The following is a 14,925-nucleotide window of genomic DNA, read 5'->3' on the forward strand; positions in this document are numbered from 1 at the left end:
GAGGGAGGGAGCATGCATGTCTGCTGTGTGTACATGGGTGTCTGTCCTTTGCTGGCATCAACCAAAGCAATGACACAACACGTTTGTCCATGTCTGCACTTGTATGTACACATGTGCAGTTGTGTCTGTGTCGGGGGGGCACATGTGTGCCTGTGCACGCCAGACACACGCGTGCATGTGTTCCTTTTTCCTCATGCACACACGTGCTGATGTGGAATAACATGTCCACGCGGGTATTTGTGTATGGATGTAAAATGCACACATACAAGTAGCACGTGCGTTAGTGTGCATGAGCCTGTGATTTCGCCTCTGCATGTGTGCTTGTGCACTTATGCATGTGGGCATATGTATGTGGGCACACTTGTGCGTGCCTGTGCCTATGTGTACAGGTGTGTCTGCATGCAACAAAGTCTCTGACGTGCAGAGCTGGCCATGCTCTTCCAGAGAACATTTTGCAGGACTGTCGTCAGGTAGGGAAAATGAGTCTCAGAGCAGGGGCTCCCAGGGGCACTGAGGAGGGATGCATTTCCTGTCCTTCTCCTGATCTGTTCCCTTGGATACTCTGAGAGCTGCCTAAAGGCATTTGTAGGGCAGGCCTGCCTCAGCTGAGGGGGTCTAGGGTCTGCATATAGGTTCAGACGGGACGAGGAGTACTACTGGGTGGAAGTTGTTCAATTAAGCCTACAGCTCCCAGGCTCTAGAGTTCCCAACCTCCAATAGAAAGACCTAAACCCTGGGCTCTCAAGGCTCCCTCCAGAGACCCTGAGCCTTCTTGTCCGACTCTTCCTGGAAACCTGGCTGCCTTGTATTCCTAAGCTCTGTTGCAGACCCAAGAGACCACGAGGGGGTGCCAAGGCCTCAGATCCCAAGCAGTGGAGATGGTCCTTAAGCCTGTGGGAAATGGATACTGGCTCCTACCAGAGGCTGGTGGCTTCCCATCTGCCCTATTGGGTCAGCAGGTCGGGTCTGTCCAGGAACAACAGATTATATGTCCCACCTTCAGCTTCCGGGTTCCACCCATCCTTCACCCTCCCATGTAGTAAATGGGCCCCTTGGGGTGGGGGTGGGGTGGCTCTGCAGCCCCTAGGGAGTTGGGGCAGTGCAGGAGCCCAGGTCTGTTATACCAAGGCAAATCTGGTTTCTGCCTATTGGGTTTATTTAAAGTGGGGCCATCCACTGTCAGTCCCCCTCTGGCTCCCCTTGCCCACCAGATATGGTCATAAGCCCTGCTGGACCCACAGGCCTCCCCAGCTCTTAGCTCCCCCTGCCAGGACTTGACTCATTGAGTTTGGACCAGGGTCCCCAGCTGTACTTTCTCCTGTCCAGCAGCACCCCACCTGCCCTGACCTTCCCCACCTGTTGGACACTCGCTCATGCCAGTCCCTCTGCTGAGAGCTGGCTGGAAGGAAGCAAGAAGGATGGGAATTTTGTCAATTTTCAGGGTGGGGAGCAGCCAGACTGCGAGGACTGTAGCTCTGTCTTGCCGATACTGAGCCCTTAGTGCCTGCCACAAAGCCCACCACAAAGCCAGGTGAGAAACCAACGATCAAACCTACAAGTGAGCGAACGGAAGCCGAGCTTGCGAGAGAGGCGTGGGAACAGTGGTCAGGCCACGTGAAGGCGGGCAGGAAGGACAGAATCTGGATGTAGGCTGAACCCCCAACCTCCCTCCCCTGCCAAGGAGAAAAGCCGAAGTCCAGTCCCAGAGCCAGTGTTTATTAGCAAGATGGAACCCAAGGGCGGCTGTGGCCTGGGCAGCCGAGGGCCACCGGGGAGCCCCTACCCACCTACTCCCAAAGACCCCCAGAGCTATTTACACCCATCCTCTGAAGTGGTGGGCAGAAGGGAGCCCTGGGGGAGCCCCTGAAGGCCCCAGGCCTCCACCACTGCCCCCTCTCCCCTCAGCCCTGCCTGCACCTGCCCCTCTGCTATTCTCCCAGCCCCCAAGTCACAGTGGCCCAGAAAAAGCGAAGAGGAGGTAGAGTGGCCAGGCAGGGAGGGCTGGAAGTGTGCCCCACCCAGGCAGGGCTCCTTTGCTCCTGTCCCCAATAAATAGAGAATAAATACCTGGGAGGGGGCTGGCCTTGACTGAGTGTCCCCTCCCAGGCAGGGGCCGGCCTCCTGTGATGCCCCTTCTTCCCGCCTCGGAGTGCCTCTGAGCCCCCACCCCCAACTCCCAGTCTCCGAAGCAGTCCTCGCCTCCGCATCTGTCTGCACTGGCGGCACGGCTTGAGAGCACATGCTGGCAAAGGTGAGCAGTCCGTGCCCTGTCCAGGGGCGGCGTGCTCCCTCCCCGCGTCCTGTAGATCCCGGCAGTGGCAGCCAAGCAGGTAGACTCCCAGCTGAGGCTGGGGACTGTGTGGTCCTGGCCTGGCCCTGCCGACGGGCTGGGCCTGGCTGGGTGGGCTCTGTTCTCTGCCGTCTCTGACCAGCATGGGTCTCAGTTTTGGACCGTGCTGCCGCTGAGGCAGGCTATGTACAACCCACCAATAAATACTGTCTTTGCAGGGGCAGGGTGTGTATAGAATATAGATATTTTATATATATATATTTATATATATATATATCTTTTATATTAAAAGGGACGAGGCCGAGGCCAGTCCATCGCAAGGCTCAGGCAGCTGGCCTCATGTGTCCGGCGGGTGATGGCGGCGGTTCCGGGGCTTCTTCTGGTCCTGGGGTTCAGGAGGCCTGGGTGCACCTGGGGCCTCCCTGGGGCTTGGGGGCACGTGGCGCCAGTAGCCCTGGCAGTACTGGTGGATGAGGCCCACTTCGGGCTGGGCCAGTAGCTGGGCCAGCTCCTGGTAAGGGGGTGTGGGAAGACCGGCGCCGGGGGGCGGTGGGGCGCTCGCCGCTGGCAGTGGGAAGAGGGCAGCGTGGACGGCATCCCGGCCCAGGACGTGCAGCTGCACCCGCGTGACGACATGCTTGAAGTTGTTCTCGGTGGCCGTGCAGGAGTAGAGGCCACGGTCCCCGGGCTGCAGGGCGCGGAGCAGCAAGCCTTGCTCTGTGCGCAGGAAGCGGTCCTCGGCACGAATCTGCAGGAGCAGGGAGCCGGGGCTCAGAGCTGTGTGACCTCCCTGCCACCCAGCCGGACCCCGGAGCAGACCACCTCTGTGGCCATTCCGTGGAAGGGGCCCCCGTGTGGAATTTCCACGTAGCAAGAAAAGCCCATAGTAAGGTTCCACATACATCTGACAAGGGCATCCGTACGCTTTTTCATTTCAGGAGGAAGGATGGGGAGGAGATTCTGTACAATGAGAGAATGCTCGAGCATAGCATTTCTTTTTAATGGGATTACCCAACTGAAGTATCCTTATAGAATCTTCGCATAGGGAGGGGTTCCCGGAACGCATTTCCATAAAACGAGGGCTCCTCCACGGAATTCCCACATCGTAGAGCTTGAGCGCATTGACATTTCCATGCCATGGGGTATACACCTCCAGCGGAGCACACGAATGGGATTTTCATGTAAAGAGGCAATCTCTTAAGTGGTTTCCATAAAATACAGAAATCCTAGCATTTCCATATAACTCGATTCACCGAAATGACTTCCACACAGGAAGGGGAACGTGGAAGGGTTTTCTTAGAATGGGGCTACCCCAGATGGGCTCCTAAAGCACTTTCCACCTACGTGGCCTTCCTACTGTGCAGGGACTCCCGCACCCACAGCAAGGACTAGGGGGTGGAGGAAATTACCTCACGGCGCCGGTCACTGGGGTCTCGCTGAAATAGCCACTTAACAGTGGCCTGGGGCGAGCGAGGCTGGCACTCGAGGAAGGCCGCGCTCCCTGCCACACCATACTGCACGGACTCCACCGTATTCTTGTTGGCTGTAGGGCAAGAGGGCACAGCGTGAAAGCAACATTGCCTTGGGCGGCCTGCAGGCCGGCATGGGGCAGGGGCTGAAGGGCACACACAGGGGCACCCATGCTGGAAGAACGCAGGGCTAGACCATTGGGCATCCACTCCTTTCTTGAGTGGGTGGCTAAGGACAGCCCATTGCCAATTCCCAAGCCCCCTTACCCTCTGGGTCATGTGAGAGTCCTTCCAGCAGTTGGGGGGAGCGGGGGCTAGGAGCAGCTCCATGGGCTGCACAGGGCCCCATGCTGGCACAGCACACTCACCGTTGGAGTTAAACCCACGGCACTGCCTGATGGGGTTCCCGTGCCGGACATCCTGCCGCCGGCTCCGCCTAGATGAGGATAGATCCTGATCAAGTATTTTTTTTTTTTAAGATTTTATTTGTTTTATTTGACAGACAGAGATCACAGTAGACAGAGAGGCAGGCAGAAAGAGAGAGGGAAGCAGGCTCCCTGCTGAACAGAAAGCCCGATGCGGGACTCGATCCCAGGACCCTGAGATCATGACCTGAGCTGAAGGCAGCGGCTTAACCTACTGAGCCACCCAGGTGCCCTTGATCAAGTATTTTCAAGAAAGCTGTGCCCCCTGCCCCAGGTCCCTATACCCCCAAGACTCTAGGAGAGAAAAGTCTCATCTATTATTCCCAGGGTACTATCACATCAGTCACCAAACCCACAGGACAGGACCCTGGGTCTGGTGGCTCAGATTTCAAGGGCTAAGGGGTCCACACCTCTTGGAAGATGCTGTGTAGCGGGAGCAGGACTGGCCATCCCAGGCACAGTAGGGGTCCCGGGCGAGGCAGCAGTCGGCACAGGCAGCCCCATACGCCTGGCAACGGTGCAGGCTCAGGTGGGTGACACCCACGGCAGACGCCACGTATAGTTGTTGCTGAGGGCAGGGGAAGGGGCGTGTCAGTTCCCTCCCCACAGCCAGCCCCCATCAGGAGCCAGCTGGGTTCCTTGCCTTCCCGTTCAATGCCTCAGTTTCCCAATCCTTGTGCCAAGGGCATGACCCCAAGGAAGAACAGGCTCCATCCCTATCCCTAGCCCACCTTAGCAAAACTTACTCTCTTGGAAGAGATGGTCATGGTCTTAACAGGTGCTGGCTCCTGGAAGAAGACAGGGATTACCTTGGGGACGGGGGGCCCCTTCCCTGCCCCCATCTGGAGGGAGGTCTGAGGTAAGGAGCTGGTACTAAGGAGGGCCAGGGTGAGAAGAACAGGACTGGGTGTCATACCCATACCCACCTTGAAGACCTCTACCTCCTCCAGCATGAGCTCCTCCATCTCCTGGTCATCCTTGGGCAGCACAATGACCTTCTGCACTGTCCCGCGGTCTGGAACGGGCCGGGCAGGGCCTCAGTGGGGCTGAGGACGCTGGGGAAGGGGTACTAGCCTCAGCCCCTTCCCCCACCAGGTTCCAACCCCCCAAGGGCAGTGGAGCAGAAACTCTGTACCAAGGTTGAAGAAATTCCCCCGGATGAAGGGGCCCGGGATAAGGGTGAGTGGTCACAGCTGGGGTCTGCCCCTCTCACCCCAGACGCTCATTTTGGGCACTGCTGAGAAAAGGATGCTGGAGGTCCTCCTGTGTGGAGGGGCTGGAGGTGTGGTGGGCACACATGTGCATGAGAGCATGTATGGCGGTATTTGGACCCACGTGTCGTGCAGGTGTTGGCCACCTGTTCCCTTTTTCCTAACCCTGCACGGGTCCCTGGGTACCCAGTTTCCCTGCTGTCTCCACCCCTTGTCTCAGCTATCCTGGCTCCAAAGGATGGTGGTAGCAGAGTTGACCTTGGCGAGCCTGGAGCAACCCCCAGCAGGGTAGGTCTCCCACCCCATGGATCAGCACCCTCCGCCCAACGGGCCCAGCGTGGGAGGGTCTGGGAGCAGCAGTGGGTACCTGTGCCCAGGAAAAGCACCTCATAGCGCCCGTCGGCTGCATCCACCTGGTCCACAGCGACGGTGGTGAGCCTGTAGGGTGCGCCCGTGCGGACGACCAGGGGCCGCCTCTGGAGAGGGTACACGGCCTGGTACATAAGCGGGTGGCTGCGCATGAAGTTAATCACTTCATCAGGGTAGTCCTTGGTGGACTTCATGGATGGCGTGAAGGTTCCTCCGGGGCACTGCAGGCACGTGACGAGCGTCAGGCCCAGCGGGGGCTTGCTGACCCCCTCAGTTCCAGAAGAGGCCTCTCCTTTGTTCATCCCCAACACATCCACCTGCTCCACTCCTCAGGACCCCCATCTGGGCTTTCCACCCCCCTCACCCAACCTCTCTGAAGGCCCTGCTCTAGCCGAGGTCCCAAGGTCCCACATGGCCAAATTCTGCAGCCACCTTCCTGGCCTTGTGTGCCATGACCTTGTGGTGGCATTAGGCAGAGCTGAACACTCCCTTCCCAGGTCCTCATGCCCCATCCTACTGTCTCCTTCCTCCAGTCTGCCGCCCACACCCATGGGCGCCTGCTGGAGAGACCATAACCCCAAGTTCCCTTAACACTCTGAGGGTGCTCTGCCCTGACCTGGTGCTTTTCCCTTCTGCCTGTCCACCCCTGCCCAGTCCTCATCTCCCTGGCCACCACTAATCAGCTCCGCCAATGCCAGCTTGCCCTGCAGGTTTGCCCCCCTGCAGGTGTGGCTCCCAAGCAGCCACACCCAGCCACTATCTTTCTTCTGGGATCCTGGCTGGGTTCTTCACAGACTGGTGCTGGGCAAATGATGATTCGTTTCATTTTGTTTTATTTATTTATTTTTTAAAGTTCCCTCTGTGCCCAACGTGGGGCTCAAACTCATGACTCCGAGATCAAGACTTGTGTGCTCAACCAACTGAGCTGGCCTGGTGCCTGTGTTTTGTTTTGTTTTGTTTGTTTGTTTGTTTAAATTACTTCTTTTTTTAATATTTTATTTAGTTATTTGACAGACAGAGATCACAAGTAGGCAGAGAGGCAGGCAGAGAGAGAGGAAGAAGCAGGCTCCCTGCGGAGCAGAGAGCCCAATGCGGGGCTCGATCCCAGGACCCTGGGATCATGACCTGAGCTGAAGGCAGAGGCTTTAACCCACTGAGCCACCCAGGTGCCCTGTGTTTTGTTTTTTAATGTCAGCTTTATTTAAATGGATATATGGGGGGGCACCTCAGTGGCGCAGTTATTAAGTGTCTGACTTCGGCTCAGGTTATGATCCCAAGGTCCTGGGATCAAGCCCCACACTGGGCTCAGAGTGGGGAACCTGCTTCTCCCTCTCCCACTCCCCCTGATTGTGTTCCCTCTCTCATTGTGTCTCTCTCTGTCAAATAAATAAATGAAATCTTAAAAAGAAAGGGGGGGCACCTGGGTGCCTCAGTGGGTTAAAGCCTCTGCCTTCGGCTCAGGTCATGACCCCCAGTCCTAAGATCGAGCCCTGCATTGGGCTCTCTGCTCAGCAGGGAGCCTGCTTCTCCCTCTCTCTCTGCCTGCCTCTCGCCTACCTGTGATCTCTGTCTGTCAAATAAAGAAATAAAATCTTAAAAAAAAAAAAAAATAGTGGATATATGGTAGGTTTTTGTGTGTATATGGCCTGCCTCCCCTGCCTAGCTGTGAACTCTGCAATGGTGGGGCCCACATCTGCAAAGGGGCTACCTCAGAGCAGGCCTCATAAACAGAAAGGAAAGAGAAAGGTGGAAGAAAGGTGGAATGACTGGGGCCCTCACCGTGCCGGGCCGTGGGTAAGGCATCTTCCCAGAGAAGGGCATCCACTGGTAGTTGGGGCCCTCCTTGTGGGCAAAGGGCCCATTGAAGACCATGCGGATGTCAGCCATGGAGTAGACGCACACGGCAGAGCCTCGGAACACGGAGCTGTGGGCAGGGCCAGCTGCTGCCATGGGCAGGGCAGACCCTCCGCCCAGTGCCCCTCCCCAGCCTGCCCCCAGCCCCTAGGCCGCCACCAGGCTAGGGACCTCTGAAAGCCATAGCCCCCCCAGAGCAGCCAAGCCCCGCTGCCACCGCCAGCCCCCGCCTCACCCCGAGGAGGTAAAGACAGCATAAATGACGGGGTTCCTCACATCCTGGGTCTGCTGCACAAACACGTCCTCTGGGGGGAGAGGAGGAAGACATTGGGAGGGTGCATTCCCGAAGAGCCCCAGGACCCTGCCCGCTCCTGCCCAGGTGGCCAACCAGAGGGGCCCTGACCCCACCCATCCAGCCCCCACCCCTCCCAGAGCTGCCAGAGGATCCGGCGAGCCTGCTGGGTACTCACGGAGCTCATCAAAGTGAGTCTCGATGCCATCCTCCCCGGGCACGGAGCACACCAGCCGAGCCTTCAGGAACGTGCTCCACTTGTTCACCAGGCAGCAGTGGCCACCGTCGTCGTTCTGCGGGAAGGGGGCAGGGTCAGATTGGCTCTCGCACTGAGACCCTGCTCGAGCAGGGCTGCTAGAGCCTGCAGCGGGTGTGGAGAGGGACAGCGCGGGGGTGGGGGGGGCAGCGGTAGGGGGCCTGCGGGTGCGTACCAGGCAGATGCGCCCGATGCGGGCGTACACCGCTGGGCTCTGCGGCGCCTCGGCCGACCGCTCGCGGAAGAAAAAGTAGAGCTTGTCGTCGTTGCGCTCCGCGCTGTCAGGGATGAGCTCCGCGTGGATGAAGGAGGGGTCTGCAGGCGGGCAGGGGTCAGATAGGCAGGCACTCCAACAAGGCTTCTCTCCCCCCACAGAACCCCTGGCCAGGTACAGGCACACCCCCCACTCTGGCCCCGACGTGCCACCTCCCCTGCCGCAGGCTGTAGAGGAGCCAGACCCCCAACGAGGGCCCCCTGAGGATCCTGCAGGGTCGCAGACATGGGGCATCCTGGGGTCTCATGGGCCGCCCTCACCATTCAGCCACCTCACCATTCAGCCACCGAGAGTTGTACTGGTCCGTGCGCATGGCCGTCTGCTTCCCCAGCGTGCGGAAGATGGCAGCGTCGGTGCCCATGAAGTCAATGTACACACCGGCATAGAGCTCTTCGTCTGTGGGCGGGCGGGCGGGGCAATGAGGGCACCGCCGTGACCTCGGGGGCTGGGTCCTGTCTCCCCCTTCAGATTCTCCAGGGCATGACCGTCGCACCAGTGGGGTGCTGGTCAGGGCTGAAGAACGGCCTCTGGGGACTGGGGTTAGCAGTGATCGGCTCGGATTCGTTGCGGGAGCCGATTTCTGTGGTATAAATGCTCCCACCGGTGGCTGCCTTCACGCTACTAAGCCGGGGGCACTGCACGCGGAGCTGGGGAGAGCCGGGGAGAGCCGCCCACACCGCCATATAGTCTTTCTACCCCACAAATACAACACATGTCAATAACCTCAAAAACAAAGATAATAATAAAATGTAGTGAAATAATGGGGCGCCTGGGTGGCTCAGTCGTTAAGCGTCTGCCTTCGGCTCAGGTCATGATCCCAAAGTCCTGGGATCAGGCCCTGCATGGGGCTCCTTGCTCGCAGGAAGCCTGCTTCTCCCTCTCCCACTCCCCCTGCTCGTGCTCCCTCTCTTGCTGTGTCTCTCTCTGTCACATAAATAAATAAAATCTTGAAAAGAAAGAAAGAAAGAAAATTTAGCAACCATGCAGGCTCTGACATACCACTCTGTGTCTTCCTTCTAGACGTGCCCAGGACAGGCCCTGCTTTCCCCCATCAGACCCCTAGTCGGGGAGCCACCATCAGGGTAGGCAAGAGGGGGAAGATAACAAGATAACGTCTAACCCCTGCCCGGAGGTCTTTCCCAGGCTTGAAGGTGGCACAGTGCCCAGGAGTTGCTCTGAGGGGCACACTGGGTCCAGCAGCCAGCAAACAGGCAGAGAACAGGGCCCAGGGCCAGGTTGCCCAACTTGGGGGTAGGGGCAGCAGCTGCTCCTGAGGCACCAGATAGGACTCCTCCTCAGAGAACTTTTCCCTAACTCTCCTAGACACCTGGCCAGACCAGAAACAAACCCTGACCCCCTAGTTGGTGAGGGAGTCAGGACTCTATCTGTGTTCCCCTGTGGGACTCTCCCGGCCTCCCAGACACACTAACATGTATGGAAACACCCCGCCTTCTGCGGCTCCCAGTACAGACCAAGCTCATCTTTTTTCTCAGACAGCCTGGGGAAGACCTTTGCACAGCCCGTTTCAGGGTAGGATCTGGCCCCCTTAGTACTCCCATCGGAGGGGCTAGAGAGACTTTCACACCACCAGTCTCTTCCCTGCAGCTCACACCAGCTCACACCAGGCTCTGGTCCTTACCCCGCCCCCTGCTGGGTATGGCCCTATGGGAGGGTTCAGGGGTGGCATGGTCACAGTCTCTGCCATGGGGAAAGTGTTGGTGCCACGCTCCCTATTCCAGAGGCAGAGGCCACCCACTACGGCTATAGAACCAGGATGGGGTAGTGGCACTCACTGATGAGGGCTGAGGCTGTGTCCAGCTTGGGGTCGTACGGACACTTGCCCTTCCCTGACTCGAGTCTCTCCGGCTCCAGGTAGAAGATGTAATCCTGCAGGGCAGAGGGGAGCTCAGCATTGTCCAAGCTGGTCCCGCAGCCAGGAAGGTTAAGGGTCATCATGTCCCCAGGGTAAGCGCAAGCCCGCTGGAGACACCCTGAAGCCATATCTCTTCACTCCCCAGATATCCTTGGGTTTTAACTGTCCAGCCAGGTCTTCCTGGGGAAGGGTCATGATGCACATTCCAAGGAGATGATTCCTGGTCCCAGGTATCAGATAAGACCTGAGAATCAGGGGCTAAAGCCCCCCCCATGCCAACTGGGTCAGGGAGACTCTGGTTAGGGCCCCTGGGGCCAGAGAGGCTGGCCGCTGTGGCCGCCTGTCCTGGGTCAAGATGGGGCTGCCAACCTGACCAGGGCAGGAGGTACTCCCAAGGGCCTGCGGCCCTGACCTTTGTTGCCAGGTCCCATCAGGCCAAAGGGCCCTGAGGGTACTGTGTCCCCAGACTTTATGTCCTACCTGGGGTCCTCAGGACAGATGAAAGGGCCATGGCCTTTCCCCTGCCCTTCAGCAGAGCCCCCAGTTCCCCATGTCTCCCCAATGAGTCAGGAGTTGAGAGGTCCAGCCCAGACTACACGGCATTCACCAAGCCCTCCCTGCCTCCCAGCCCAGCCCTGAGGATGCCAGCAGAAAGGCTGATAAGGCGTTGGGACCAGAATGAGCTCATGGGGAGAAGGGAGGGGAAAGAGAGGGGCGCAGAGGCAGGGAGGAGGTGGCGGCAAGGGGCAAGGATGGTGATGGGAAGGTGTACACAGGCCCACTTCCAGTTACGCTCGGCACACATGACTTTCTGCGCACATGGGACTGCACACACAGCTCAGCACACACCACCATCAGCACATGGAACCCGCCACTCACACCCTGCGCACACATGCGGTCTGAGCCATCCCACATTTCTGCACTCCCTGCCACAGACACACATGCTCACGTGACCACTTGCTCTCACTCACCGGCAGCCCTGGCTCCCCTGCCCGCCCCTACCCAGCCCCAGTTCCCCAAGTCCCCCTCTGGCCCTCCTCCAGCCCAGTCCCAGTTCCTGACTAGAGGGCAGACAGCTCCGCCTCTTCGGCCCCAGGGGAGCAGTTTCCAGCCGGTGGGTGTGCAGGACACCTGTGTCTGCCTGTGACCCGTGCAGGCCTGGGGCATGGATAGGAGAGAGTAATATGTCAGGCCACAGACATGTGCCATGTTCAGACCCCGGATGCTGACTAAGGTGTATGTGGGAGAGTACAACATGTGCCCACATGTTTTTGTTGCTGTAGGCTCATGCCTGTGTACACACGTGTTCTGAGGCCCAAGGCTCTCTTTGCACCTGGTGGCTTCATGATCTCCTGCCTACAGGGACTCATGGACTGACACCGAAGCCAGCTGGGAATGCCTTCGGCACCTGAGGGCGCAGTGTGGGGAAGGAGCGGGTTGGGGGGCCCAGAGTTGAGGAAGACCCTCGGAAGGCTCGCATGGGGTGGGGGCTCCTGGCTGGCAGGTCAGGTCCAGGGGTAGTTCAGCTCAGAGGCAGTGCTGCCTGGCAGGGGCCTAGAGGGCTGAGTCCCACCTGGCGTGGGGCTGTGGGCGTCGGGCGGAGGGCACCATCCGTGGCTCTGCTGCCTCGGCCTCTCACCACCTGCGTCTGGGTCCAAGGCGTAGCCTGAGAAGACGAGGAACAGGGGTTAGAGCCGGGGGTGGCCGGGGCTGGGGGAGCGGGCTCGGGCTGCCAGCCTCTCACAGTGCACATGCCAGGAGCACACATGAGCGCCCGGGCCCCCAGAGCACACATACGCCCTTGCACGTGCACACATATGCACAGATTGGCACGCACCCACACACACACATGTCCCTAAGTCCACTCACTCTCACACACGTCCTACAAGGTCACACCAGCTCACACACATGCCCACATGGAAATGAGAGAGGGCGGAAGCGGGCAGGGCGGGACGGAGCTGGGGAAGGGGCAGCTCTCCTCCCAGCCCTGTGGCAGAAGGGGACCCCGGTGTCCAGCCTCCTGATGCTGAGGCCCCCGCCAGGCCCTCTAGGTTGGCGGCAGGGGCACGGTCCACAGGCACAGTGCTAAGAGGTCTGGGAGCGGCTGCTCACTGAGGCCTCCTCACATCGACCTGTGAGAAAGGCAGCTGTTAGCCCCATCTCCAGGTGAGGGAGTGAAAGGAGTCACTCACCCAGGGTCCCCGGGCTGGGCAGTGGCAGGCCTGGGGCTCAAGGTCAGCCTCCCATCAGAGCCCTGGCATGTGGCTACTGATGGGGTGGCACAGGGCTGGGCCGGGTGCGGCTCACCTGGGCTCGGCGGCCGCGGTTGACATAGGTGCACATGGGGTTGTAGGCACCGGTCCCACACACGTACAGGTGCGTTCGGTTCCAGGGCTGGATGAGCCTGACGAAGTTCCCGCACTCACCCTGGGGAAAGCCAAAGAGGTGCCCAGATGCCTGCCTGCCCCACTGCCTCCCCGAGGTCCCCTGCCTCTCACCGCCCCCTGTAAGACCGCCCCCCTCCACCCCCCCTGTAAGACTGCCCCCCTCCGCCCAAGCACTCACATTGCCATCCTTGCCTGAGAGCACACACTCCTCAATGCGCTGTGGGGAGGCTGCCCAGTGGATCTGCCAGAAACGGGGGTCAGAGGGGGCGGCTTGCTGGACAGGGCTTCCAGCCCCCGGGCCCCACACCCCGCACCCCTCCAACCCCACACCTGGCTGGCCCTTACAATGAGGGGCTCACGGTTGATGTCATGCAGGTCCAGGGACAGCACGTAGTCCTTGCTGCCCACGTACATGCGGTCGTGGTCCTCGTCTTTGAGCAGGATCCTGTAGTCTGTTGTGTTGAGCAGGAAGTTGAAGAAGTGGGCAGTGCCTGTGGCCTTAAGCTCTGTGGGCGGAGGGCAGGGCAGCAGTTAGGCTCCTTGGAGACCATCGAGACATGCCATCTTTGACAGAGGGAGGACCTCCACCACGCCATGATCTTAAACCCCCAGCTTCCACCCCCCTCCAGCCCCAACACCGACCCGGCCCTGGGGGCCTACTTAGCTCCCTCCTTAGTCCCTGAGATGCTGGGAGGAGAAAGTGGGGCAGGTGGGCAGGCCAGGGAAGGGACCACACCCAAAGCTAAAGCCCTGATTCATCAGCAGCCCCAGCCAGTCTCTGGGTCCCAATGAAAGGGCAGTGGGTGCGGGCCAGGGCGCGTGATGGCATCAAAGAGTCTTTGCTCTAGTGGGGGCTAATGCTCCCACGCTCAGGGTGGGGCCTGCTTCCCACAGGGGCCTAAAAGGGTTAATGAGCAGGAGGGGGGGGGCAGGTGCCTCCAGGACAGCCTGCAGACGCTCGCACAGGGCCGGGATGCTTTATCCTCACCCCGGCTGCCCACCAGTCAGGGCGAAGCTGACACATAGCATGGTCCGTGCCTCATCTGAAGCTGGTCAGCCAGGACACCGGACAGCCCTCTTTGGAGCAATACTGTACCACAGAACTTGGGCTTCCCCCCAGATCCCACTGGGATGCTAAAGGTGGAATTCTCAGGCTACTTTGAACCAGTCAGGAACAGTCTTTCCCAGGAAAGCTCCCCCCTAGTGCTACAGTGTCCCAAGGCTGGGGGGGCAGGGTCCAGCGGAGTCCTTAGTTTCTCTTCCGCATAAGTCTGGCGGCCCTGGCCCTTCCGCCCCCAGATTGCTGGGGGAAAGTCCTCCTTCCTGGAGATGAAGGACAGGAAGGAACTTGGCCAGTGACAGACAAACACAGGACTCCAGAAAACTTAGGAAGTTTGTTCTGGAAGTGGGGAGAGCCAAGGGGTCTACTTGGCAAGCCCCTCCTCACCCCACCCCCAGCTGTCTTCAGCTCAGCAGAAGAGGGAAGATTGTAATGAGGTGATGAATATTCACCAGCACGGGGATATGCACATGTGCATACCCGAGTGGCATCAGATGAGGCACCCATGAAGGCCACCACCATACAGTTCTCATCTCCCTGCCCAGTAGTTGGGAACCCATTTCCCAGGTGGGGCAGTCAGGAGGTAGGTCTGGGGAGGGAGAACAGCTGGGATCATGTGCCCTAGATGCTGCCAGAAGGTAGGACCAGCAGGTGGCCCCATCCCATCAGTCAAGTCAAGGTCGACCTTGACTCAGGCAGCTGTCTCTGAGGGGCCTGGCTGACCCTGACCCTGGTTGTGTGCTCGGGACCCTGGAGCAGAGCTAGAGGGGCTATGCCTGAGAGCAGCTTCAGGTGGGAGCTCCAGGATTGTGCTAAGATTGGGAGGTGGGTGGCGCTGGGAGCCAGGAGACTCCCACAGTAGACCTAGAGCCTACATCTGAGGGGCTGGGAGGCAAGCAAAGGCCTTGCCCTGCCCAGCCCCATGTGGCAATGAGAGAATACAGGTGATGACCTTGGCCAACCGCTGGGACGCAGGGACGCCAAGGGATCAAAGGGCCGATCCCTGCCTGGCTACGGCTTTGCCCGCCTGTCCGGCGGTGCCTCTGAAGTCCCGGGCAGGGCAGCCTGGGCACCTGTCCTGCACCTGTTGTTGGGCCACTTGGAGTCCCCCGCCTGGCCACCCAGCCATAGTGACAACAGGAAAGTAAACACTCTCCCCACCCCC

At 59.4% G+C, this 14,925-nt stretch overlaps 1 protein-coding gene across 5 annotated transcripts in view; it reads right to left on the reverse strand.

Moving 5' to 3' along the window:
• Positions 1–1,695: 1,695 nt before the first annotated feature.
• Positions 1,696–14,925, reverse strand: part of SEMA3F (semaphorin 3F) — a 30,318-nt gene continuing 17,088 nt past the window's right edge. For 2 of the 5 annotated variants that reach the window (XM_045079622.1, XM_013060618.2), the window contains exons 3-20: positions 13,046–13,206; positions 12,879–12,941; positions 12,621–12,740; positions 11,887–11,979; positions 10,234–10,327; positions 8,717–8,836; positions 8,342–8,481; positions 8,089–8,203; positions 7,854–7,923; positions 7,544–7,688; positions 5,763–5,985; positions 5,111–5,199; positions 4,931–4,972; positions 4,595–4,752; positions 4,128–4,195; positions 3,700–3,833; positions 3,302–3,440; positions 1,696–3,038 (exon numbers count right to left, since the gene is read on the reverse strand). In XM_045079622.1, the coding sequence (XP_044935557.1) occupies positions 2,683–3,038; positions 3,302–3,440; positions 3,700–3,833; positions 4,128–4,195; positions 4,595–4,752; positions 4,931–4,972; positions 5,111–5,199; positions 5,763–5,985; positions 7,544–7,688; positions 7,854–7,923; positions 8,089–8,203; positions 8,342–8,481; positions 8,717–8,836; positions 10,234–10,327; positions 11,887–11,979; positions 12,621–12,740; positions 12,879–12,941; positions 13,046–13,206 (2,330 nt within the window). In that variant the 3' untranslated portion in view covers positions 1,696–2,682. The remainder of the gene's footprint in view (positions 3,039–3,301; positions 3,441–3,699; positions 3,834–4,127; positions 4,196–4,594; positions 4,753–4,930; positions 4,973–5,110; positions 5,200–5,762; positions 5,986–7,543; positions 7,689–7,853; positions 7,924–8,088; positions 8,204–8,341; positions 8,482–8,716; positions 8,837–10,233; positions 10,328–11,886; positions 11,980–12,620; positions 12,741–12,878; positions 12,942–13,045; positions 13,207–14,925) is intronic. The other 3 variants (XM_045079629.1, XM_045079626.1, XM_045079631.1) reach the window with 3 other exon arrangements.

The sequence above is a fragment of the Mustela putorius genome, unplaced genomic scaffold (genome assembly GCF_011764305.1).
Source record: "Mustela putorius furo isolate JIRA1106 unplaced genomic scaffold, ASM1176430v1.1 tig00000095_pilon_pilon_pilon, whole genome shotgun sequence".
In the NCBI taxonomy this organism is placed as follows: Eukaryota; Metazoa; Chordata; class Mammalia; order Carnivora; family Mustelidae; genus Mustela; species Mustela putorius.